The following is a 27,463-nucleotide window of genomic DNA, read 5'->3' on the forward strand; positions in this document are numbered from 1 at the left end:
AGTCACGCCCCCGCACGCCAGGCCGGCCTTAAGCCCAGACAAGTCGGGCAAGGATGCGCCGCTGAGGGGCTTCTCAGGCTCAGGCCCTGCAAAGCCCAGGAACCAATCCTTAGGTGTCCATGGCAAATGCCAGACCGGGTGTCTTCACTATCCCTGCAAATCCCGAGCGGGCGTGGGACAGGCGGCCCACCGGCCAGGCCCAACGAGTCGAACGCGGAACTAGGGAGCAGGCGGAGGCAGGCGCTGGGCTGTGGCTCAGCAGGCCTAGCCTGGCTTTGGGCCTCCGGCCTCTCAGCCGGGGACTCTGCGCCTGCGCCCGCCCGGCAGCTGCCTGCTCTCCCAGTGCGCCGCGGTCCCGGCTGCCGCGCGCCGCCTGGGTGTCTGGGCGATCCATGGGCTGCAGCGAGGGCCGCGATGACAGATTACGGCGAGGAGCAGCGCAACGAGCTGGAGGCTCTGGAGTCCATCTACCCTGACTCCTTCACAGGTGACTTACGCGGCCGCGGGCCCGCAGCTACTCGGGGTGGAGTGGGACCGGCCGCCACCGCCACGGCCCTCGGCATCCTGGGCCAGGATGGAGAAGGGAACGGAGAGGCCGTGTGGCCACTGCGCCCTCTTCTCTACTTCTCTTCAAGGGTTCAGGCATCTACGAGTAACTCTACGGCTGTTTTCTCTTCTTCGCTTGTTTCCTGAAATCTGAAAGTCCGGGCGAGGCTGGCGAGGTCCCTGGAGTCTCGGGCCTGGAATTCAGTCGGGGGCAAAACCAGAGAGTTCCATTGTGACTTAACAGCAGCCCGAGGTTTAGTGAAATACACGAATATAGATACTCCAAGTGGGAGTAGTCTTTCCAGTGCCGCACAAGTGTCAGTTTTCACATTTTCACCTCTATTCAGGTAGAAGCTGTTTTTCAGACGATGGCGTTTTAAAGTTTGTGGGATTCAGAATTCTCAGTTACCCAGAATCCGTTTTGAGAGTAGTGTTGTCCCAGAAGTTTGTCGTTTTTCTTTTCTCTTCTTTCTTTCTTTCGTTCTTCTTCTTTTTTTACATTCTCATATTCTGCAGAATGCCCCATGAATGAGGTGGCCCAAATTTCAGGTCCACTGTAAGATCACAGGTAATTAGACCAATAGTAGGATATCATCAGGCCTGGCTTCCTCTTGCTAGAAGCAAGGTAGTGGAGGCTCAGGAGAGGTAAGTGCTTGCTCTGGGTTGGCCAGAAAGTTAGTGGCAGGACTGGTAATAAGAGTAAGGTCTGGGGCTTGGGATCCAGCTCCAGCTGGGATGAGGGGGAGCAGAAGATTACTTGGGAAGTTGGGCTAATGTGAAATATTAATGAGAAGTTCATTTGGTATATTTTAAAGGAAGAGAATTCTTCAGTATTAAGCCTTCAGATGATTCTGAAAATGCTGCAAGATAACCATATCAATATGGCTTCTCTCACTTTACACTCAGTTTTTGAGAGGTGATCTAATAAAGCAAACATGAGCGAGTATAGCCTAGGTTTGTGGGATTTACCTTCCCTATCCCTTCCTTTGAGTGTTGTCCATCACTGATTGTCAGAATTCAGAGTGTAAGGTAATGTTATTTTAACTCATAAACTCCCTTTTCATTGTTTAGCTTAGTTTTCTTAGCTCTACCCTTTGATCACTGCTTGCAATGGTAGCAAATTTTGTTCTGCTTTGCCAACAGGCAGATGTCTCTCAGCTATCCCTGTATAGCTCCAGTCCTGTTCATGTTCTCTGTCAACAGCAGTACAGCTGTGCTGTGAGGATGTTAAGGGGATGAGTGAAGAGGGGTTTGAGAGTGTCATTAACTGGGTGAGTGTGTATGGAGTCTGGCTCCCTTATCTATCCTTGCTTATATATCAATGTCTAAATAAAATAGAATATAGGGTCAGTTGTTGGATATATTCTTAATCATGACGTTTGGTCATTTCTAGTATATTGGAAACGTAACAGGCATGAACACAGTGTAGGCAGAGTTAAGAAAGCATAAGATGTGCTGTTGTTTTCATTTCTTTGGGCATAAGGTATCACTCATTAAGTACTGTGCACATAAGCATTTATGACAGTGATACATTTTTAACCCTAGAATAATTGGATGGTTCTTTCAAATTGTACTAAGCTCTGATGTAGTTCAGTATGTGAAATTCTTGTCAGATGCAAAAGTGCTTGAGGATTCCGAGCCAGGGTAATGAAGGACAATATGTGAATCTTTGACGCATCAAGTATTCTGCAGTGTCAGCTGAGCCCACCTGTCTCTAATTCCTATCAGCAGTCCTACAATTGCATTAAATAAATTAAAATGAGATGTCTTGATTTATAGTTCTTTAGGAACTTTGATCAAGTTCTGTATGATGCCTCAAGGAAAAGGCAGAGGGCTTTGGAATCATATATTTCCATGTTTGGTCTTTTGAAATTTTGAGGATTTGCAAGGTTTACTGTTTTACAGCTTTCTTTCGTGTTGATGATTTCATACTTTAATATTTTCATACCAGGTTTCAGAAAGAGACCTTGTTTGTGTCAGTTTGCCAAGGAACACTAATTGGTAGTTTTCAAACGTCACTTTGAATCACATTGAATATTAGATTTGGTAAATACTTTTTTTTCAGTACATGGTAGAGTGCTGACAGAGAAGCCTTTGTTAAGTACATCATGACCCCCTTGTGGATGCTGAAGAGGCACAGTTCAGCCAGCCATAGTCCTAGGCACATAGACCTAACCTGACTTTAGAATTGTTGCTTGACTATTTGCAGAGAACTTTTGGCCTGATGTTGCATTTGTTGTGAAATATGACAGATCATAATACAGTTTCTTCTCTGTGCCTATTCTGTAGCTTGACTGCACATTGATCCAATTCTCCTAACAACTAGTCTCCCAAAATGTAAATGGACTTTCCTGATACCACATTCTCCTTCAGTGCTTCACTTGACAAGGTCCTGCTAAGGTAGTTGAATTTGGTTATTTCCATTTCTGTGTCAAAATCCTGGCTATCGGGTGTTTTGTTGGAACAAATTGGTTAGCTTTAGGCTAATCAAAAGTTAGGTTCCCTTAATTCTCTTTGATCTTACAGAGAGGGGTACGTAATCCTGTATTTGTTTATATTAGTACCTCTAAGTAACACCCATGAGCTTAACAGTTAAAATTGCATCTTAGAGATGGGGCAGAAGTCATCTTGTGAAAGCAGTTTTTCTAGGACAGTCACTTTCTAAGATCCAAAGAGACTTATTTTATCATGAGCTGATCTGGTTCTTTGTGAAAACCTTAGTGTCATTTGTGTGTCCTGTTAGTGTACCTTTCAGCTACTACCTCCGTTTTCTCTGCTCTTTACAAAATCCTAAATTCTGTCTAGTTTACCATCATCTGCCCCTATATCACCTAACACTTATGCTCCTCCGCTGGTTCCTTCCGCAATGCCCACCAACCTTATTCTTTTTCTCAAAAGTATTTTGATCCACTCACAGTGGTGGAAGTCTGGTCTCTAGTGAAAGTTAATCTTTCCTCAACTCGCCCCAACTCACAGTGTGTAATGCATTGGGATAGGATTATTGCTTCATGAGAACTCAAGAATAATTCATCTTTTCAAGTTCAATTCAGTAAGTTTCCCTATTTTAGTAACCTCCAAGCTTTGGAATATAATCCCTTTTCCATTTTTTTTTAATTAGATTAAGCTATGATACGAACCCCCAAATAACTGGTTTTAAAAAGGTAAAAGTTTATTGCTCTTGCACATAAATGATAGATGTGTAGCTCTGGTGCAAGAATTCTTCAGGGACCCAGGCTTCTTCTTAGTTCTTTGTCATTGCTAAGATGTAGTCTCATGCTCATGGTGAAGATGGCAGCATTCCTTTTCCAGGCAGTAGGATAGATAAAGGAAGGAAGGGAAAAAAAGAAGAAGAAGAAGTAAAAGACAGCAGTTTCTTAAGAAATTTCTTAAATATTTCTTAAATTTCCTTAAGGAAATTTCCTCAAAACTATAAAAGGGCTTATTTCTTTCTATCCCATTAGCTGGAACTCGGTCATTTGGTGAGACCTAACTGGAAGGGACGCTGGGAGAGATAGTCTTCATCCTGGGTGGGCAATACGCTCAGTTAAAAATGGTATAACTGGAAGAAGGGGAGAGTGGATATTAGCAGTGTTCTCCAATATTTTTTTTTGTTTGTTCCTGGTTCACAATTTTCTCTCTGTAATGGCAGTTTGGTGGAATGCGTATCAGCTCTTTGTCCTTGGACAAATCATATAACCTCTCCAAGCCTCAGTTTACATATCTATTTAATAAGGAATAATGTAAGTGTAAAAACTTTATAACTGTTAAACAAATATAAGATACTCTTTACTAGAAATTTACCATCTTAGTTGTGGATTCTTCTAATAACATGGCTTCATAACTCCCGTCTTTATCAACGAACAGTTTTGATTTCTGTTTCCTCCAACTGCAGGGGCCATAGCCACAGCTTGGATGGGCCATCTTTAAAATTTTGGCCTCTGAAATTCCTCTTTCTGTCTATAAGCTTTGTAGCCCTACGGTTTTTCATTCCCATGCTTTTAGTGAACATGCCTCTCATCATGAATTCTCATGGTTTGTTAGTTTATCAGCTTCTTTCTTGTTCATCTTGCCTCCCTCTCCTGTCTAGCTCCCAAGGTCAGGCAGTTCAGGGATGTTCTTGCTAGCATTCCCATGTCCTCATTTACCACATGGGGTCCTCATTTACCATATATTTAGTATACTTATTGTTAGAAGCTCAATCTCTTGGGAAAAGACATCAGGTAAATAATTTACAACACAATGTGATGATTCTTTCATGGAGGTTCATATAGAATGCAGCCACAGCAAAGGGAGAGGGGACGGTCTGAGTTGTTTTGGAGAGCTGAGGGGTGATGAGTTATGTGAATGAGACTGGGGGATGGGGCATATGTGCAGAAGCATGACTCTGTGAGAGCCAAATGTGTTCAAAGGACAAGTAGCTGGGTATGGCTAGAAAGTAAAGTGAGAGTCACGGAAAATGAGACTGACAAGTACACAGGGGCCAGATCACGAAGGGCCTTGTTAGGGATTTAGATATGATCTTACAGGCCAATGGTTCATTCCCCATTCCCCCTACCAACAGCTGCTCAGACACATACAGCACATAGAGACTGCCATGTCAGAGCTGGATCTCTCGGTACTTAGGTGGATTCACAAATAAAATAGGCTTCTCTTGAGTTTGTCTTTACCTGTCATGGCTGCTACTTTTCTTTTAACCTTTGGCACTTTTTCCTCCTCTTACTTTTGTTCTGCAAATTTAGGATCCCTTACATAGCTGACATTGGCCCTTATTTTTCTCTCTGTATTCTCTCTGGCGATTTCATTTAGTCGAATGGCTTTAGCTGTCACCTCTGTGGATGATCCCAAATTAAATTCAGGCCCAACTCTCTTTAGCCCCATTTGCCCATTTCTAATTGCATACTTGATACCTCCAACTGAAATTCTGTGTTCTTCAAATACATCTGGTTTTTCTTTTCTATTTCTGGTTTTTGTTATTGGCACTGCCTACAAATTCAAGTTGTCACACATCACCATCTTAGATTTGTCCCTGTTCTCTGCTGTTCCCATTGCTCCCAGCCTAGTTCAGAACCTCATTAACTTTGCTGAAATGATTTCAGTAACTATCAAGTTTCATCCTGCATCTAGTCTTGTTTTTCCCCTTCCACTTTATGCACTGTTGCTAGATTTATCTTCTATGCTTAGAAATAGAATTCTGACCTTATTACTTCTGCTAAAGAAAGCTATCACTGTCCACACTAAACTTTCAGCTGTATATTTTCAACTTGTTTTATTCACCGCATGTACATTCTCTAGTGGAATAATTTCTAATTCCTTGCATAGTCCTTAAGCTTTCACACCATTATACCCTTTGCCGTGTTACTCTATTCTGCATTCCTTTTCTCCATCTCTATTTACCAGTATGCCTTTATTCACAGCCTAGCTCAAATGACTTCCCTGGAATTTCTCAGCTGGAAAAATTTTTTTTAAAGAGAATGAAACTCTATACAGTTTATATTCAGTCCTGCCAGTTACTGGCTATATAACTCTTTTATCTCAGTTTCCACCTCTCTAAAATTGGGATGATACTATATTTAACTGATTCAAAGACATAGTTTTACATGTAAACATTTCTGAAATATGAATTTGTCTTATAATTGATTACATATCATAGTTTAATTGGTAGTTTCTTTCTTAGTGGTACATAAAGTAGGGTGCATCACATAATTGATGGCATCTTAAACTTAGTGAAATGTGGTAACGGTATAAAAGCAGGATTTTGGTGTGAGAAGTAAAGGATCTTTGTGTAAATGCATAGAACAGCACAGGTGCAAAGTAATGCTCAATAAATGTTAGCTGTTGTTACTGGTTATAGGTAACCCCTAAATTACAGCCTCATGGAGCCCTAGAAAATGATAATAAGTTGGAATGTCATTGAGTTGAACCCTTATTTATATAGTTGCAATGTTTATATTTCATGACATGTAAATGCTAAGGTTGGTCATGAAAAGAAATAGGAATGAAGTACATCAAACATATTTTACACACGTTTGTTAGAAAAAAGGTAGGGCCAATCATATTATAAAAGCTTTATTATAATTACCTTTTAGGGACTTTTTCTGCATAGGCTGGACTGCCTGAGGCCTATTAAAATATGAGTCCAGTGAGTCTCTTATCTTCCTGACAAACACCTTTGTACTAACCATAGATGTTCATCATTGCTTCAAGTACTTTCAAACTTCAATTAAAATGAGGGAATATGTCTTGATTTTTTTTTTTTTTTTAACATTTTGGCCGTGCCACTGGGCATGTGGGATCTTAGTTCCCCCACCAGGGATCGAACCTGTGCCCCCTGTGGTGGAAGCACCGGAGTCTTAACCACTGGACTGCCAGGGAAGTCCCCTGAAACTTTTATTGATAATTCATTTTATTGATAATTCATTTATTTATGAAGACTTCAGAAGTTCTCGAATAGGAAAAGCTGAGTAGTTTTTGTGGTGACTTCTTCAGAGATCCCCTTACTCTTTCATGTCCGAAAGAGGCTGCTGAGCTGCACAGGGGTCAGGGCTTCCCAGGCCTGAAGTGAAGCACAGACTTTTCTTTTGGACTCAGCAGCAATCAAGGGTGACTTGAATTTTCCTTGTTTAATCATCTAATGGTTCTGAATATTAGTTCAGCTCTTTCATTGAGCCAAACTTTATTGAGTTTCTAGATACTGCCAGGCACTGATGTAGGAGTTCTCAGAGTTTTTACAGTATTCTTGTGGGGGAATAGATCATAAACAGGTAAATAGTATCAGATAGACATCAGGCTTCAAAATAGCATATAAAACTTTCTTATTTATGTAAATGTTGATTGACATGTCTTGCTTAACAAATTATAAGTAATTTGATACTTGGATTCATGGATAATTTTGTAATTCCATGGAAGATGGTAGATTTTCAATAATTTCTGAAAGAATAAAGCTTGGTTCTAGAGATGATATAGAAGAATGAGAGAGCTAGAAGACACAAACTCTAACAAATTAATATTTACTGTTTGTCATGGAGATTCTGAATTATATTTCAGAATATATAAGTATAAAAATTAGTGATAATACTGAGTATTTATGAGGGTAGGTTCTGATGAGAAACATCAATTTTTTTTTTTGCCGTTTCATTTGGAAATTTTTTAGAATGTAATTTTCCATGTATAGGTGGAAATTTTGAATTAAAAAGTAAATTACTTATTTTAATTGATTTGATAAAACTCAAAGAGGGTATCTATTATAGGTATTTTTTTCCCCAGATTAAAGAAAACCCTAGATTTAAATAGAAATTGATGGACGTTTTATCGTTTGAATTGTTCTATTCAGTCTGTATTTATGGAAATGGAAATACAGGCTAGGAATCAGTTTCCAGGACTGGATATTGATATTTTGCTAATAAGGAAAAGCATGTGCCGTAGGAAGCATCTTAATAACTTAATCTCTGTGTATAATTTCTTGCAGTATTATCAGAAAATCCACCCAGCTTCACCATTACTGTGACATCTGAGGCTGGAGAAAATGATGAAAGTAAGTCTAATCAAAAATACTTTAGGTTTTTCTAAGCCCTTCTCTCGGGAATTTTATTCATTCTGCAGCCATTGTGTTGGGCATTGCATGTGTGGAGGTGCTAAGGTGCTGTTAAGAATTTAGTATGAATGTTACATATTTCTTGTCAGTATTTACTATGGAATAATGACTTCTAGAGAAACAGAGAGGAAGTCAAGGAGATGTGTTCTGACAGTAAGCTTAATTCTTAAAAGTGAAACAGAAACATTAACAATACAGCAGATAAGAAAAGGGTAGGACATATTTGTCAAGAACACTTGGCATGCACATGTAATTTAGTGGTTGTGTGGTATTCCTTGGCATAGCATGGACTTTTTCCTTTTCGGATATTTAGATTGTTTACTGGACATTTGCTGTTATAAATTGGGCTGGATAAATACCTCTCTGCATTTTTCCCCTCTCTCTTTAGAATGGATATTGTACTGTTATTTAAGTATGTGTATACATAAAACCAAATAAAAACCAATATTATACAAGTGTAGAACTAAGACAAATATACAAATTGAAATAAAGGAGCTATAAAACTAATAAATTAAAATTAATTTAAATTTGATACATGTTGGGGGAAGAGTGTCTTAAGTTCTTTTCTGCTTTTAGTCCAGTTCAGTTAATATTGTAATTTGATAAGAATGTTGTATAAGTTGGTGTTAACCCCAAGGATTTTTTTTTTTTTCCTGTCAACTAAAATTCTGTCATGGGTATTCAGTAATACCGTTTTAGTGGTGTCATTTGATAACTCTAAATCTGTCTTGTAGAATTGAAAATGAGGTTAGTATTGATATTACTGAAATCTGAATTAAAAAGCTGTTGAATACAGTTATTTACATATATTTATATAGATAGATATTTATATATATTTATATATAATTATATAAACTTCTTTGTTAACGTCATACATAAAAATTAAAACAAAATATCAAGCCAGCACATTTTGAGGTGTTTTTTTTTCCATTCCCATGGAGAGAAATCTAGATTTCAATTAAAATCATCAATATCAGGAAGTTTTAATAATTAAAATGTGAGTTACAGGAAAGGCAAAATCTAGACAAAGGGTCATTTTGATGAGTAAGTTTTAACAGAAAATGTTTAGCCCTACTGCTTAGTTGACGAAATTGAGAATTCATCATGCTAGGTAGCAGAGAGATACTTTGCACTAATGCGCCTGTAAGAATCTCACACCTATACCAGTGTCAGATCTGTGAATTGGCACAGGCCAAAAGACTGGGGGAGCATGTATGGATGAGTCAGGTTAAAAGTTTCTCAGATAGCCTCTCAAACTGTCCAGTTAACAGCTGTGTACTCTAGCAACCCCTTAGCAGTGCCCTGCTGGCATTGTGCAGATAGCAGTATGGACTCCTGCACTGGAGCTGGCTCTGGTAGAGGCCTGAAAATGAGCCTAAGGTAGTACTTTTTCTGTATGTCATATTCAGTGCATTTTGTTCATCTTAAGGAGAGTTTTAAAAAGAATGTGTTCTTCATCCTCTTTCTCTGATGTGCAACATGATAAAATACTCATAAGTAGTAGATGTGTTAGAAGTGATCTTTGGTATTCCTGTGATTTGTTTTCACTTATATTTGTGGTACATGTTGTTTATGTTAGTAGTAATTATCTATCTGGTCTCATGGTAACCTTGTTTCTCTTTGTAGGAAAATCTGTTATGCTACTTTTCATTGACACATTGTAAATTAATTAATGATTCAACAAAGATGTTGACCTCTCTGTACTTTACATTTTAAGGTGTTCATATCAATCTCTTATCTTGTGTCTTTAGCTGTCCAGACTACCCTCAAGTTTACATACAGTGAAAAATACCCAGATGAAGCTCCCCTTTATGAAATATTCTCTCAGTTAAATCTAGATGATAATGATGTCTCAGACATTTTAAAATTATTAGCATTACAGGTAAGGAAGTAACAAGTTTTGTAATGGCATTATTTTATTGGCCTTAAATATTATACAGTAATGTTAAGGGTCAGAAAATGCTATTAAATATGTATAACCAGTGTTTTGAACAAGCAAAATTCATGATGTGTGTGTGTGTATATATATTCACAAAGCATCTTTATTTTTGTTTCCCACTGTACCTTTAAAATTTGAGTAAGAGAAGTTCTTCCTATACCCTTGTTTAAAACTCAGTTAACCCTGTGACTTGTAGGCGATAAAAATGTGATTAGGGACTCTAAGTTATAAACACAGTTAAAATTTGGTTCTCAGAATGCCTAGTCCCGTGTAAACTTAAAAATTCCAACTTAAAAAACATTAAAACTCCTAACCCCCCTGACCTGTTGCAGGCTAGTTGCCTATAATTTGGTAAGAGAAGTGGTGGAAAATGGATATCAGAAAGTTCTTACCTGGCTATTTCTGTGATGGGATGGGCTACTCACAGTCTGGGCATGGGGGATATTTAAAGCTCTCTCTTGCTTGGGTAGAGAGTTTTCATGGGATCTTCAGAGTAGGGAGTAGGGAGGGCAAGTAAAATCTTACTCCACCAGCTTAAAACAGAAGTCCTGATTTTGTTTGTTTTCTAAGAAGAACTGACATAAAACATGTCTCCATCATAAATGTGACTTGTATATTTCAAAGACTATAGATGCTCTAAATGCTGACATTTTAAAAATATCTGGAGCTATTAGAGAATGAAGAGGGAAGGGATATATCAAACATTAATTGATGCTGATCTGGGCCCTGTTCACTCTGTTACCCAGTGTGAAGTTATATTAATTCTCTATATTTGGTTTAACATTCTTCTTGTAAAAACATTGCAGAGAGCCTGGAACAATATACTGTATTCAGTCAGTCATATATTAATGTAAGTTATTTGATCTGAGTGATTTTGTTAATATGCATTTTATATTTCATTTATACTCAAACTCCTTTCTTTCAAAAAGAAAGTTTTGATTTCTTTCTGATACTTAACCTGAGATCAGAGATAGAGCACATATTTGTATTTTTTCCCCTAAAAGTAGTTATATTAATTTTTAGTTATCAAAATAATGAATTTATATTATAGAAAACTCAGAAAATACAGAAAATAATGAAGAAGAAAATAAAGATTACCCTTAATCTCACCAGTCAGGTATAAATGCCTAATAACATTTTGGTACGAATTCAGAAAACTTTTTCCTACAGTAGCTAGCACTATCAGTTCTCCAGTATGTTATCATTATTTTAGTTCTTTGAGGGTATCTTAAGAGCTCTGACAATGGACTGAATTTTGAGGGCAAAGTGATTTTCTAATATAATACAACAATAAAGAATGTAGGTACTTTTATGATTTATCTTTATGTATCCTTTTTTCTTTCTATTTGTAATGGTTTAAAACTAAAATCATGAAAACACGCTGGAGAACTGATGTTGCTAGCTACTGCAGAAAAACGTTTTCTGAATTCTACGTATATTTATGATTATTACATAGAATTTATTGAAATTTCTTTTTTTCTCTGTTTTAGGTTGAATATGGCAAATTACAAGACTTTTAAAATGTTATTTTTATATATATGCTTAATATATATATATATGCTTAATTATATATATATATATATATATATATATATATGCTTAATTCTTAATTCTTAAGTGAAACACTACAACCGTTTTTTCTTTTTTGGTTACATAGACAGAAGAAAACCTTGGTATGGTGATGATCTTTACTTTAGTGACAGCCGTGCAAGAAAAATTAAATGAAATAGTAGATCAAATAAAAACTAGACAAGAAGAAGAAAAAAAACAAAAAGAAAAAGAAGCAGAAGAAGCTGAAAAGGTATATTTAAAAGTCAGATTTTCTTTCATTATTCTTTAAATCTGTATTTTTTGGGGGGGTTTGCTTTTGGAAATTTCAGTAATTTGGGGGGAATCACAAAAAGAAGCACAAGTAAATTTTAATAAAGCTTTACTAAGTAAAATTTTAGAAGGTCCCTCATTTAGTTGATGCACATGGCACAATAATGATTAATAATCAGTTAGTTAAAGGTTATTAAAGCTTATGCAGGTAAAATCAAGAAATATAAACTATTTCACTTACGGTATAGAGTTTAGAATTATAAAGCCTCCACCAGAGTGATTTAAATATTTACTAAATGTAAAGAAAACCTTAGATTCTAAAATGAAGTAAAAAAGATAAGCAATGATGTTAGTGTTATGAATTGATGTGTATTTAAACATATTAATATTGACAGTAGCAACTTTCTTCTTAACAGTGAATAGCAATGGGGACACATTACGTATTATCTTTGCTTTTTTGTAATAAAAATTAAAAAAGGACTTTTCCAGAGTAAATTGCCAAAACCAATTAGAGTAGCCAATGCAGGCAGAAATCAGACTAAATATTTTAAACTTGAAACCATTTTTCTCTGTTTTTCCTGTGAGTGGCTGTATTCATTTGTCTAGAAGATCATTAGGCTTTATTTTCTAACTGTTGTATCATTTATCTGGTGGTGTGTCTTTCTTCTTTTCTAAGCAATTATTCCATGGCACTCCTGTTACAATCGAGAATTTCTTAAGTTGGAAGGCCAAGTTTGATGCAGAACTCTTGGAAATTAAAAAGAAACGAATGAAAGAAGAAGAACAAGCAGGAAAAAATAAATTAAGTGGTATGACCCCTCATATCCTGTTCCTTTAAGCCCTCCTATATTATTTCTTACATAGCAAGAGGATCATTTGGACAGATTTCTATAAGAAAATAATATACTTAGGCATCTAGGACAAAAAGAGAAAGCATTCTCTCCATATGGTGATGTTTCTTCACACATAATTATAATTAATTTTTATGGCTTATCTTTCATCTAAATATTGGAGTGGATAGATGTTGAGATATAATTACCATGACTTTTAGGATCACAAGCCTTAGGACTGATAGAATCAAACCGTTTGTTTTTCTAGGACTCTGAGGCAGATTAGGTTTTCACTTCTTCCATTTTAATGCAAATACATTTCATATGCCTCTTAGCTACTCACTGAGTTCATAAATTGATTGAAATTCACAGAAAAAACAGGTTTTAAGACTTGTTTTTTTTATAACTTGTTTATATTATTCTACTGTTTAAAGCATTGTAGGGGAGATGGAGGAAAAGTATGCCATTCGAGTTAAATATGTTTATTTCTTTTAGGGAGACAGCTATTTGAAACAGATCATAATCTCGACACATCTGATATTCAGTTCTTGGAAGATGGTAAGATAATGTTAGAATTCCACATGTACATAATGTGCTGTTTTTATTAAACCATGAAAATCATAGTGGTAACTTAATGTAAATTTTTCCTCCCAAGGCTATAAAGAAACACATTTTGAAGAATAAATTCAAATGTTTGATCAATTTATACATTAAACTACAGCAAAGTATTTTTTTGGTAACATCTTTATTGGAGTATAATTGCTTTACACTGGTGTGTAAATTTCTGCTTTATAACAAAGTGAATTAGCTATACATATACATATATCCCCATATCTCCTCCCTCTTAGGTCTCCCTCCCACCCTCCCTATCCCATCCCTCTAGGTGGTCACAAAGCCCCGAGCTGATCTCCCAGTGCTATGCAGCTGCTTCCCATTAGCTATTTCTTTTACATATGGTAGTATATATAACTCCATGACACTCTCTCACTTCATCCCAGCTTACCCTTCCCCCTCCCTGTGTCCTCAAGTCCATTCTCTACATCCCTGTCTTTATTCCTGTCATGCCCCTAGGTTCTTCATGACATTTATTTCCTTAAATTCCATATATATGTGTTAGCATATGGTATTTGTTTCTCTCTTTCTGACTTACTTCATTCTGTATGACAGACTCTAGGTCCATCCACCTCACTACAAATAACTCAATTTCGTTTCTTTTTATGGCTGAGTTATGTTCCACTGTATATATGTGCCACACCTTCTTTATCCATTCATCTGTCGATGGACACTTAGGTTGCTTCCATATCCTGGCTATTGTAAATACAGCTGCAATGAACATTGTGATATATGGCTCTTTTTGAATTATGGTTTTCTCAGGGTATATGCCCAGTAGTGGGATTGCTGGGTCATATGATAATTCTATTTGTAGTTTTTTAAGGAACCTCCTTACTGTTCTCCATAGTGGCTGTATCAATTTACATTCCCACCAACAGTGCAAGAGGGTTTCCTTTTCTCCACACCCTCTCCAGCATTTATTGTTTGTAGATTTTTTGATGATGGCCATTCTGACTGGTGTGAGATGATACCTCATTGTAGTTTTGATTGTGCATTTCTCTAATGATTAGCGGTGTTGAGCATACTTTCATGTGTTTGTTGGCAATCTGTATATCTTCTTTGGAGAAATGTCTATTTAGGTCTTCTGTCCAGTTTTGGATTGGGTTGTTTGTTTTTTTGATATTGAGCTGCATGTGCTGCTTGTAAATTTTGGAGATTAATCCTTTGTCAGTTGCTTCATTTGCAAATATTTCTCCCATTCTGAGGGTTGTCTTTTGGTCTCATTATGGTTTCCTTTGCTGTGCAAAAGATTTTAAGTTTCATTAGGTCCCATTTGTTTATTTTTGTTTTTATTTCCATTTCTCTAGGAGGAAGGTCAAAAAGGATCTTGCTGTGACTCATGTCATAGAGTGTTCTGCCTATGTTTTCCTCTAAGAGTTTTATAGTGTCTGGCCTTACATTTAGGTCTTTAATCCATTTTGAGTTTATTTTTGTGTATGGTGTTAGGGAGTGTTCTAATTTCATTCTTTTACATGTAGCTGTCCAGTTTTCCCAACACCACTTATTGAAGAGGCTGTCTTTTCTCCATTTTACATTCTTGCCTCCTTTGTCAAAGGTAAGGTGACCATATGTGTGTGGGTTTATCTCTGGGCTTTCTGTGCTGTTCCATTGATCTATACTTCTGTTTTTGTGCCAGTACCATACTGTCTAGATTACTGTAGCTTTTTAGTATAGTCTGAAGTCTGGGAGCCTGATTCCTCCAGCTCCGATTTTCTTTCTCAAAATTGCTTTGGCTATTCGGGGTCTTTTGTGTTTCCATACAAATTGTGAAATTTTTTGTTCTAGTTCTGTGAAAAATGCCATTGGTAGTTTGATAGGGATTGCATTGAATCTGTAGATTTCTTTGGGTAGTATAGTTATTTTCACAGTGTTGATTTTTCCAATTCAAGAACATGGTATATCTCTCCATCTGTTTGTGTCATCTTTAATTTCTTACATCAGTGTCTTATAGTTTTCCGCATACAGGTCTTTTGTCTTCTTAGGTAGGTTTATCCCTAGGTATTTTATTCTTTTTGTTGCAATGGTAAATGGGAGTGTTTCCTTAATTTCTCTTTCAGATTTTTCATCATTAGTGTATAGGAATGCAAGAGATTTCTGTGCATTAATTCTGTATCCTGCTACTTTACCAAATTCATTGATTAGCTCTACTAGTTTTCTGGTAGCATCTTTAGGATTCACTACGTATAGTATCATGTCTTCTGCAAACAGTAACAGTTTTATTTCTTCTTTTCCGATTTGGATTCCTTTTATTGCTTCTCTGATTGCTGTGGCTAAAAATTCAAAAACTAGGTTAATAGAGGTGAGAATAGGCAACCCTCTCTTGTTCCTGATCTTAGGGGAAATGGTTTCAGTTTTTCATCACTGAGAACGATGTTGGCTATGGGTTTGTCATATATGGCCTTTATTATGTTGAGGTAAGTTCCCTCTATTCCTGCTTTCTGGACGGTCTTTATCATAAATGGGTGTTGAATTTTGTCAAAAGCTTTTTCTGCACCTATTGAAATGATCATATGGTTTTTCTTCTTCAGTTTGTTAATATGGTGTATTGCATGATTGATTTGCGTATATTGAAGAATCCTTGCATTCCTGGGATACACCCCACTTGATCATGGTGTATGATCCTTTTAATGTGCTGTTGGATTCTGTTTGCTGGTATTTTGCTGAGGATTTTTGCATCTATGTTCATCAGTGATATTGGCCTGTAGTTTTCTTTCTTTGTGACATCCTTGTCTGGTTTTGGTATCAAGGTGATGGTGGCCTCGTAGAATGACTTTCGCAGTGTTCCTCTCTCTGCTGTATTTTGGTAGAGTTTGAGAAGGATAGGTGTTAGCTTTTCTCTAAATGTTTGATAGAATTCGCCTGTGAAGCCATCTGGTCGTGGGCTTTTGTTTGTTGGAAGATTTTTAAACACAATTTCAATTTCAGTGCTTATGATTGGTCTGTTCATATTTTCTATTTCTTCCTGGTTCAGTCTTGGAAGGTTGTGCTTTTCTAAGAATTTGTCCGTTTCTTCCAGGTGGTCCTTTTTTTTTTTTTTTTTTTTTTGGTATGTGGACCTCTCACTGTTGTGGCCTCTCCCATTGTGGAACACAGGCTCCAGATGCGCAGGCTCAGTGGCCATGGCTCACAGGCCCAGCCGCTCCACAGCACGTGGGATCTTCCTGGACCGGGGCATGAACCCATGTCCCCTGCATTGGCAGGCAGACTCTCAACCACTGCGCCACCAGGGAAGCCCCAGGTTGTCCATTTTATTGGCATATAGTTGCTTGTAGTAATCTCTCATGATCCTTTGTATTTCTGCAGTGTCAGTTATTACTTCTCCTTTTTCATTTCTAATTCTATTGATTTGAGTCTTCTCCCTTTTTTTCTTGATATGTCTGGCTAATGGTTTATCAATTTTGTTTATCTTCTCAAAGAACCAGCTTTTAGTTTTATTGATCTTTGTTATCATTTCCTTCATTTCTTTTTTATTTATTTCTGATCTGATTTTTATGATTTCTTTCTTTCTGGTAACTTTGGGATTTTTTTGTTCTTTTTCTAATTGCTTTAGGTGTAAGGTTAGGTTGCTTATCTGAGATGTTTCTTGTTTCTTGAGGTAGGATTGTATTGCTATGAACTTCCTTCTTAGAACTGCTTTTGCTGCATCCCATAGGTTTTGCGTCATTGTGTTTTCATTGTCATTAGTTTCTAGGTATTTTTTGATTTCCTCTTTGATTTCTTCAGTGATCTCTTGGTTATTAAGTAGTGTGTTGTTTAGCCTCCATGTGTTTGTATTTCTTACAGATTTTTTCTGTAAGATATCTAGTCTCATAGCGTTGTGGTTGGAAAAGATACTTGATACGATTTCAATTTTCTTAAATTTACCAAGGCTTGATTTGTGACTCAATAAATGATCTATCCTGGAGAATGTTCTATGAGCACTTGAGAAGAAAGTGTATTCTGTTGTTTTTGGATGGAATGTCCTATAAATATCAATTAAGTCCATCTTGTTTAATGTATCATTTAAAGCTTGTGTTTCCTTATTTATTTTCATTTTGGATGATCTGTCCATTGGTGATAGTGGGGTGTTAAAGTCCCCTACTATTATGTTACTGTCAATTTCCCCTTTTATTATGGCTGTTAGCATTTGCCTTATATATTGAGGTGCTCCTATGTTGGGTGCATAAATATTTACAATTGTTATATCTTCTTCTTGGCTTGATCCCTTGAGCATTATGTAGTGTCCTTCTTTTTCTCTTCTAATAGTCTTTATTTTAAAGTCTATTATGTCTGATATGAGAATTGCTACTCCAGCTTTCTTTTGATTTCTATTTGCATGGAATATCTTTTTCCGTCCCCTCACTTTCAGTCTTTACGTGTCCCTAGGTCTGAAGTGGGTCTGTCGTAGACAGCATATATACGGGTCTTGTTTTTGTATCCATTCAGCCAATCTACGTCTTTTGGTTGGAGCATTTAATCCCTTTACATTTAGGGTAATTTTTGATATGTATGTTCCTATTCCCATTTTCTTAGTTGTTTTGGGTTTGTTATTGTAGGTCTTTTCCTTCTCTTGTGTTTCCTGCCTACAGAAGTTCCTTTAGCATTTGTTGTAAAGCTGGTTTGGTGGTGCTGAATTATCTTATTAGCTTTTGCTTGTTTGTAAAGGTTTTAATTTCTCCGTTGAATCTGAATGAGTTCCTTGCTGGGTAGATTAGTCTTGGTTGTAGGTTTTTCCCTTCATCACTTTAAATATGTCCTGCCACTCCCTTCTGGTTTGTAGAGTTTCTGCTGAAATATCAGCTGTTAACCTTATGGGGATTCCCTTGTATGTTATTTGTTGCTTTTCCCTTGCTGCTTTTAATATTTTTTCTTTGTATGTAATTTTTGATAGTTTGATTAATATGTGTCTTGGCATGTTTCTTCTTGGATTTATTCTGTATGGGACTCTCTGTGCTTCCTGGACTTGATTAACTATTTCCTTTCCCATATTAGGGAAGTTTTCAACTATCATCTCTTCAAATATTTTCTCCGTCCCTTTCCTTTTCTCTTCTTCTCAGACCCTTATAATTTGAATGTTGGTGTTTTTAATGTTGTCCCAGAGGTCTCTGAGAGTGTCTTCAGTTCTTTTCATTCTTTTTTCTTTATTCTGCTCTGTGGTAGTTATTTCCACTATTTTACTTTCCAGGTCACTTATCCATTCTTCTGCCTCAGTTATTCTGCTGTTGATTCCTTCTAGAGAATTTTTAATTTCATTTATTGTGTTGTTCATCATTGTTTATTTACTCTTCAGTTCTTCTGCATCCTTGTTGAATGTTTCTTGTATTTTCTCGATTCTATTTTCAAGATTTTGGATCATCTTTACTATCATTACTCTGAATTCTTTTTCAGGTAGACTTCCTATTTCCTCTTCCTTTGTTTGGTCTGGTGGGTTTTTACCTTGCTCCTTCATCTGCTGTGTGCTTCTCTGTCTTCTCAGTTTGCTTAACTTACTGTGTTTGTGATCTCCTTTTTGCAGGCTTCAGGTTCGTAGTTCCTTTTGTTTTTGGTGTCTGCCCCCAGTGGCTAAGGTTGTGTAGGCTTCCTGGGGGAGGGGACTAGAGGTTGTGTTCTGGTGGATGAGGCTGGATCTTGTCTTTCTGGGAGGCAGGACCTCCTCTGGTGGTGTGTTTTGGGGTGTCTGTGACCTTATGATTTTAGGCAGCCTCTCTGCTAATGGATGGGATTGTGTTCCTGTTTTGCTAGTTGTTTGGCATAGGGTGTCCAGCACTGTAGCTTGCTGGTCATTGAGTGGAGCTGGGTCTTAGCGTTGAGATGGTGATCTCTGGGATAGCTTTCACCGTTTGATATTACATGGAGCTGGGAGGACTCTGGTGGACCAATGTCCTGAACTCCGCTCTCCCACCTCAAAGTCACAGGCCTGACAGCCGGCCGGAGCACTGAGACCCTGTCAGCCAGAAAGAAAGAGAGAGAGAGAGAGAGAGAAGGAGAGAGAGAGAGAAAGAAAGAGCAACCAAACCAAAAAAACGAATCCAGCAATGATAACAAGTGCTAAATTATACTAAAACCAAAATAAAACAAACAAAAAAAACAGACAGAACCCTAGGACAAATGGTAAAAGCAAAGCTATACAGACAAAATCACACACAGAAGCATACACACAAAAAGAGAAAAAGGAAAAAAATATATATATTGTTGCTCCGAAAGTCCACCGCCTCAATTTGGGATGATTCATTGTGTGTTCAGGTATTCCACAGATGCAGGGTATATCAAGTTGATTGTGGAGATTTAATCCGCTGCTCCTGAGGCTGCTGGGAGAGATTTCCCTTTCTCTTTGTTCGCACAGCTCCTGGGGTTCAGCTCTGGATTTGGACCCTCTGCGTGTAGGTCGCCTGAGGGAGTCTGTTCTTTGCTCAGACAGGACGAGGTTAAAGTATCCGCTGATTCGGGGGCTCTGGCTCACTCAGGCTGGGGGGAGGGAGAGGTATGGAATGCAGGGCGAGCCTGTGGCGGCAGAGGCCAGCATGATGTTGCACCAGCCTGAGGTGCGCCGTGTGTTCTCCCAGGAAAGTTGTCCCTGGATCCCGGGACCCTGGCAGTGGCGGGCTGCACAGGCTCCCCGGAAGGGGGGTGTGGATAGTGACCTGTGCTCACACACAGGCTTCTTGGTGGCGGCAGCAGCAGCCTTAGAGTCTCATGCCCGTCTCTGGGGTCCACGCTGGTAGCCGTGGCTCGCGCCAGTCTCTGGAGCTCGTTTAGGCAGTGCTCTTAATCCCCTCTCCTTGCACCCCGAAATAATGGTCTCTTGCCTCTTAGGCAGTTCCAGACCTTTTCCCCGGACTCCCTCCCGGCTAGCTGTGGGGGAGTACCCCTTCAGGCTGTGTTCATGCAGCCAACCCCAGTCCTGTCCCTGGGATCGACCTCCGAAGCCCGAGCCTCAGCTCCCAGCCCTCGCCCGCCCCGGCGGGTGAGCAGACAAGCATCTCGGGCTGGTGAGTGCTGGTCGGCACCGATCCTCTGTGCGGGAATCTTTCTGCTTTGCCCTCCGCACCCCTGTTGCTGCGCTCTCCTCCGTGGCTCTGAAGCTGCTTCCCCCCCCTCCGCCACCCCCTACCCCCATCTCCACCTGTGAAGGGGCTTCCTAGTGTGTGGAAGCTTTTCCTCCTTCACAGCTCCCTCCCACTGGTGCAGGTCCCGTCCCTATCCTTTTGTCTCTGTTTATTCTTTTTCCTTTTGCCCTACCCAGGTACGTGGGGGGTTTCTTGCCTTTTGGGAGGTCTGAGGTCTTCTGCCAGCGTTCAGTAGGTGTTCTGTAGGAGTTGTTCCACGTGTAGATGTATTTCTGATGTATTTGTGGGGAGGAAGGTGATCTCCGTGTCTTACTCTTCCGCCATCTTGAAGGTCTCCCCCCAGCAATGTATTTTTTAAAGTTTTATGATAACTTAAGCAGTATCAAAGATAGCAATAGATAAACAATGTGGTCACGTTTGCCTCTAACAACTAGTAAACCAGGTCACTATGACTCAAGTGACCTGTTTCCTTCAAATTTCTAGTATCACAAGTCTATGGTCTATCATGGAGCTTTATAAAAACCTCAAGCGTAGAACTAACCAAAAGTCTTAGATTTTATATCACTCTCACTGTCTTTGGCACCTCTAGTCCCTTGTGCTTTCCTTTTCTTTTTTATCCTGACCCTTATGCTCTTGCTGCCTTTGTCCATCCATTGTCCATCCATCCACAAATATTTATTGCATCCCTGTAAGGCAGGCACTGTCCTGGCCGCTGAGAATACAGCAGAGAACAATTTAGACAGATTTCCCTGCCCTCATGGAGCTTGAGCCCTATGTGTATCTCTTAAACTGAGCTCCTTACTCAGTCACCCCTCCAGTAGCTCCCTGGGTTCTGTACTTCATCGTCCTTCTGTCATTCCCATTATGCCAGCTGGGGATCCTCTAGCATCTGGCCTTTCGACCTTGTTCCTGGACTACCTTCTGGAAAAGGTTAAGAAGGTTCAGAATCAGCTATCTGTTGAGGTGGCCCACTGCTAAATCATGCTTCTTAACCTGAGCTGGGCTCCTACTGACACTGAGCAATTTTTTTAAATTTTAATATCTTATTACATTCTTGTTCTAAGATTTTTAGTCTCAAAAAAAAAATTCCAAAACCAAAAACCGTGAAACAGAAAACAAGGATATCTTCATCTATCCTCCTTCTCATTTTAGGAGCTTATTTTCCTTTCTATTTTGTTGATAAGTTTTAGATCCAGAAAGTTGAGTCTCATTCTCTCTTGAACTTTAAAAGTTTTACTGTCTTTACTCATTTTTGACTCTTTTCCTTGTCTAATGGATCAAGTGTCTCCTTATATCCAGTAACTTACCAAAAGCTCTGTTGATTCTGCCTCTGAAATGTCTTTTCAGCTCTTTCCTCCTAATTTGAAAGTTTTGTTATTTTTCAACTGGACTTTAGTAATAGCTTCATAAATTATTTCCCTGCCTCAGTCTCTTCCTCCTGGTGCCCTTTCCTACCTTGTAGTCACCACCTCTGAGGTGGTATTTCTAAAAGCCATGTGTAATGATGCCATTTCTCTCCGTACGGTCCTCTGCTGCTTAGAGGGAGAGGTTGACCTGCACAGTCATTCAGTTTGGCCTTCATCTGTGTTATCTCCAGATGTTTTTCCTCAAGAATCTTGTGTTCCACTTAGAAGTATTCAAGGTCTTAGCTCTTCTCTCTGCCTTTGCATAACCTACCTAGAATTGCTTCATCCTGGCCACTTTTCTTCTGGTTGCGTTCAAATTTATCATGAAGATATTTCAGATGTCGTCTGCCCTGTGAGGGCTTTACTGCTTCTCCCAGGCTGAGTCAGTTATTCGTCGGCTTGGACTTGACAAATTGTATTTTATTACTGAACTGCTCTTAGGCATGAAGCAAGACTCCTTCTCATTAAGTTGAATGTCAGTGGACTAGAGTCTGAGAGGGAAAGAAGGTAAACAATGTTTGGTGATTTAAGAGTACTCTGATATCCTACTTTATTTACTACAGATAGACTGAAGAGTGAAGATGTTTCATACAAAGCCTGGGTGTTACTTCCTATAGAGCTTAGACATTTGGAATCTTAGAAAGGCATACCACTGGTTACAGGGGAAGCGGGTGAGAGTGAAGATCAAATTTGTCAATTAATTATAAGTATGGTTGAGCTTTAATGATGTATATATCTCCAGTATTGGAAGAGATAAACTCTTGGTACAGGTCTCCTGGTCAGTGATAATCAACTTTGTATCATCATTGTCTTCAACTTATAACATGCCAGATCATAAATAATTCATTCTAGATTGGCATTTTTGTAGCTGGATTTTTTAGACTATGAACTGGAACCATGAAGTTGCTCTTAAAATGTGTCTCTGCTGACCAATGCAGATCACTGTTGGTATGAGTAGTAGTTCAGGATTTCGTCACTTGCACCTCAGATGCACATTTAAGAAGTCTCTGTTTGGTACTGCCATTGGGTTGTATCTTTTATTTCTGAGCGTAAGACTGCAGGGGAAATCTTCTGTCTTTTGCAGCTGGAAACAACGTGGAGGTAGATGAGTCTTTGTTCCAGGAAATGGATGACTTGGAGCTGGAGGATGATGAGGATGACCCAGACTACAATCCTGCTGACCGGGAGAGTGACTTGACCGACTAATGGACTAGCCCGTCTCCAGAGAGGCTTGACTGCCATAGCATCTGTGGCTGTGCTAAGAGGGTGTTGATTTTCCTTTCTTTTTTCTAAGAAAAAATAATTTTCAGGAGAATATTCTTCTGATGGCTTTCATCATTGAACTTAATAAACTGATCTTAAAATTTCAGATATAAAATGTTCAATTCCTCTTATTGGTGGGAAGAAGGCCACATGTTTAAAATCATTTAGTGTTGGAGAGAAATTCTGCCTAAAACACCAAGACTGGAAGGTCAGCTGTTGCTGTACCCAGGTGTGGGTTTACATGCAAGGAATTGGAATAACTTGGAATTTCTGTGCTAGAGACTGGTGGCGTTTGAATTCTAAGGTTTGTCATTCATATAAAATATTAGAAGACTGAGGTGAACAGAGCATTAAACCTTCTGAATTCTAGCCTTCGGGCATAATAAATTTAAGTCTTAACAAAACCAGAAGCCCATATAATAGTCAGGAGTAAAATGGACTTTAGTCATATAGTAGTATCTGCATCAGAATCATCTTTGAGTTATTAAAAAGTGTGCACTCCTGGTCCCTTCTCAGTGGAGGTTAATAAACACTGAGCCTCATTCTGAGTTTTAAAACAGTGAAATCTCATACCTGTGACACAGGTGATTGTGATGCACACTCCTGATGAAGAACTACTGTCCTACAGTTGTCAAGTCTATAAATTGTGATTTTCCCCACTTTTCTAATTAACCAGTCTGAAGTGGTTTGAATTCTTGGGATTGTACACTGTCTGCAAGAGTACCACACATCCACATTCATGCACACATTAGACCTTTGTGATAATTTGGAATGATCGACTTGGGGGCTCCAGGCAGGAGAGCCAGGCTTCGTGCAAGTTATCCAGTCATTGCAGTTCTGGAGGATTGAATCTTAACTGCAATAGGAAATCACTTGTGCTATTGCAAATGGCTTCCTCAATTCAGAAATACTATGTACCCACAAACACAGCAATATCAATCCATGTTTATTTTTGAAGTCAGACCTTATGATTAAAATAAAGTTAAGACAGAACTATCATTGCGGAATTTAATGCTTTTCACCCACCTTGATCCTGACCAATAAAGAGGAATAGCAGTAATGTTCAGTATTTCTATGCAGAGAGAAGTCCAAAAGTTTGTTACGTGAGATTTTGCTTTTCCTAAGGAGATCCTTTCTGCAGCTGATCAGCAGTTGCATAAGAACCTGAAGGAGTGGTTCAGTTAAGAAAAGCAGTCGTGAGCAGTGTAGTATGAGGTCAATGAAGACTTGACCTTGAAGTATCAAGAATGATTACACTTGCCCCTCACATAATTTTTTAAAGTCTAAGTTTTACACATTTTCTACAGATATTGAATAACCACCTTTGTCATTTCAGAATGTAGGCAGACCCTAATGAAATGGAAATAAAGACAACCTGGTTAGTTCTAATGATAATCCCAAATATTTTCACCCGGAGTAAAAATTAACTTTACTGTTGGCTTTGTATTCTGGGAATTAACCAAAGACTCTGCTTCTCAAACTGGAGCACACTTAATTCCTGGATGTGTAACAGCATGACTGGTAGTATTTGAAGCAATAATTGGCCCGTCCTGAATTATCAGTTTTGCTCTTGGATTTGGGAAAATTTTTGTTTTGGTTTTTCTACTCGTGTTAACTTGTATACAGTATTATTAAGTTAAAAACATACACAGATATTTGTATTCATTGCTGTATCCCTGGAACAATGGCGCTGAGTAGGCACCTAATTGTAGGAATAGTATGCAAGATGCTTATGCATTTTAAAGATAAAATATAAGGGTTCAAAGAAATGTTCTATTTGCTGTCTGCTGCAACTTTGAGTAATGCTTCTGGGTTCTGCTTTACATCACATTCTCCTGGCAGCAAGCATGCCTTAGGGAAAAAAAAGTGGATAAATACTAACCTAAGGTAACACATCTAAAAGGTTACAGGAACATTTCCTAGTTGAGGTAAAACCAAGAAAGATATCAGTAACATCTCTTATCAGTGAAAAGGATGAGATCATTGATTTTACTGTCCCAAACTCCCAAGATATATGTGCCAAGAAGTAAAGAGATGCATTCTTGGATTCCAGAAGAAAGGAAGTTGTGGGTTTTCAATATTTATGTGCTAGCTGGTTGTTAGGTGTTATGAAGGTGCAAACAGATAGTAAGTAAAAGACTGCAAGTAGCTCCTAGTGTTTGTCTTTCAGAGAACATACATGACAGGCAGCAGTCGTAGGGATTGTATGATTATGGGTCAAAATGAGTCACACAGTTCAAGAACTGTAGGGAGTAATTTTAGAGAGACCATTGAGGTCTAACGTGACAGGGAAAGTTTTCCACAAACGACACATGGAGTGTGAATTTATGTAGATAGGTAAATGTGAATGACACTAGTTTGTTTGCTGCCTTAGGACCTGTGTCTGAGTAACAGAGATGACAGAATGTTGCCAAAAGTTGTACTGTGAAGTTTATAGGTTTCTTTTTCATGTCACCTTTCTTGGGCAAACTCATCAAAGGACTTGAAAGAAGGGGGGTGTGTTGGATTCCAAATGTACTAACTCCCCTCCATTAATAAAAGATGGGAAAATGCTGGGGAAGTTTCAAGAATATTGTAAAGGGTTTCAATATTTCAAATTTCAAAAATTTCACAGTGCTGTGCAAAGCCATAACAGCACCTGAGCTAAAAGGAGAAACCAATAATTATTTAAAATTTGGATAATTCATTTATCATGGATTTTTACATTGATTTTTATTTTTTAAATGCAGCATTAAAATATTATTTATCTTTGTTGAATTTTATGCATCTCCTTAAATTTTGCACCCAGGGTAAGTGCCTCACTCACCTGACCATCGTCCTTGCTGTTTCAAAGAGGTTCTCAGGATCCTATGGCCTCCATCCCAAAGAACATTAGGTAGAAAGACCAGGAAAAGAAACTACTTTTTCAGGTAAAGTGGGCTTCTCTGCATAAGTGAAAGTGCTCAGTGGACAAACAAAATGAAGCCATATTACTACCGGCCAAATAGTTAAGGTAAAGTAATTAAGGACATGAAATTACTGGAGTGTGGGCTGCTGCCACATGCCCAAGACATTAAAAAATAGGTCAGTGGCTTTACTCATACCAGTCCAAGCTTATTTAAATGTGATAGACGTCTTCATTATAATTTGGTATCATTAATAGATTTATTGTTGTGGAACTCTGTTTTGAAATTATGGATCTAGAGCATTCTCCACCTGTACATTTGAGAGAAAGTTAAAAGAATTTATTGATTTTAATTTGGATGTATCTTCTGATGTAAATTTTGCTTTTAAAATATCGGAGTGATCCATCTCTATTGATCTAAAGGCCCTTAAGACATTAGGATCTGTTACTAAAGGTATTTGTTTTAAAAGGTAAATATTGATGCTAATAAAGGTATGCATTTAATGTTTTCCATGCTATTATCAGCTGATATTATGGGATTCTATTTGAGAATAGAATAGAAATAGTCTCTGTGCATATGGTTTTTTTTTACATAGTGAGGCTGAGATTTCTCACCGACATTGGTGCTCAATTGATAATAAACCAAGCACACTTTGAGCCAGCCCCTGGGAACTTGAGCAGAAAAGGAAAAAAGTAAGGATTTAATACTTGATATTTCAGTTCACCACTGAAATTTAATGTGTTGCTTAATATGAAAATATCTGAGATGGTTCTGCTGGAAAGAGGTGTGAATTGGAATAATGGGCTTGTCTACTAACTGTGGGAGCTTGAAGAAAATTCACATAACCTCTGATCGTCAACTTTCTCATCTGTAAGGTGGGGGATTATAATAGTTCCTTAACATGAAAAAGGTGTTAAAAAAAGGAAACTTAAACATCAAAACTGGGCTGTTAACAGGGAACTTCTTCACAGGCCTTTGTCTACAAATCTCTCCCACCTTTCCCATTCCACCTGCCCTACACAATCAAATTATAATGAAGACGTCTACTGCTATGGACTGAAGATTTGAGTTCCCTGAAATTCAGATGTTGAAATTATAACCCCCATGGTGATGATGTTAGGAGGTAGTGCCTTTGGGAGTTGACGAATGGGATAATTGCCCTTGTAAAAAGAGGGCCTTGAAAGCTCCCTGCCCCTTCTGCCATGTGAAGTTACAGTGAGAAGACAGCCAAGGGAGCCAATTCTCACCAGACAAGAATATGCTGCTGTCATGACCTTGGACTTCCCAGCCTCCAGAACTGTGAGAAATAAATTTCTATTGTTTATAAGCCACCCAGTCTATGGTATTTTGTTAGAGCAGTCTGAGTAGACTCAGACAAATACTCCTCCATCTTCCTTCTGCCAGTATTTCATCAAAAAATCGAATTCTGGAAAAGAACAAAAGATACATTTGCAGCGGAGATAGCACCTCCTTTAGCTCCAGTTGTTGCCCTGCATTTTCATCTGTAGCAGCAAAAGTGCCTCA

At 38.4% G+C, this 27,463-nt stretch overlaps 1 protein-coding gene across 3 annotated transcripts; it reads left to right on the top strand.

The window, feature by feature from the left end:
* Positions 1–92: 92 nt before the first annotated feature.
* RWDD1 (RWD domain containing 1) lies at positions 93–26,332 on the top strand. 3 transcript variants are annotated; one of them, XM_079939664.1, is made up of 9 exons: positions 353–487; positions 1,690–1,817; positions 2,836–2,946; positions 8,012–8,077; positions 9,889–10,019; positions 11,734–11,877; positions 12,574–12,706; positions 13,223–13,285; positions 22,876–26,332. In XM_079939664.1, the coding sequence occupies exons 6-9, from the start codon at positions 11,752–11,754 to the stop codon at positions 22,995–22,997; spliced, it is 444 nt and encodes a 147-aa protein (XP_079795790.1). In that variant the 5' UTR covers positions 353–487; positions 1,690–1,817; positions 2,836–2,946; positions 8,012–8,077; positions 9,889–10,019; positions 11,734–11,751; the 3' UTR covers positions 22,998–26,332. The 3 variants fall into 3 exon arrangements, with proteins under 3 accessions (XP_079795789.1, XP_079795790.1, XP_079795791.1); XM_079939663.1 differs by lacking the exons at positions 1,690–1,817; positions 2,836–2,946 and having other exon boundaries at positions 93–487; XM_079939665.1 differs by lacking the exons at positions 353–487; positions 1,690–1,817 and having other exon boundaries at positions 2,573–2,946.
* The last annotated feature ends 1,131 nt before the right edge of the window (positions 26,333–27,463 follow it).

The sequence above is a fragment of the Stenella coeruleoalba genome (genome assembly GCF_951394435.1).
Source record: "Stenella coeruleoalba genome assembly, chromosome: 12".
Lineage (NCBI taxonomy): Eukaryota > Metazoa > Chordata > Mammalia > Artiodactyla > Delphinidae > Stenella > Stenella coeruleoalba.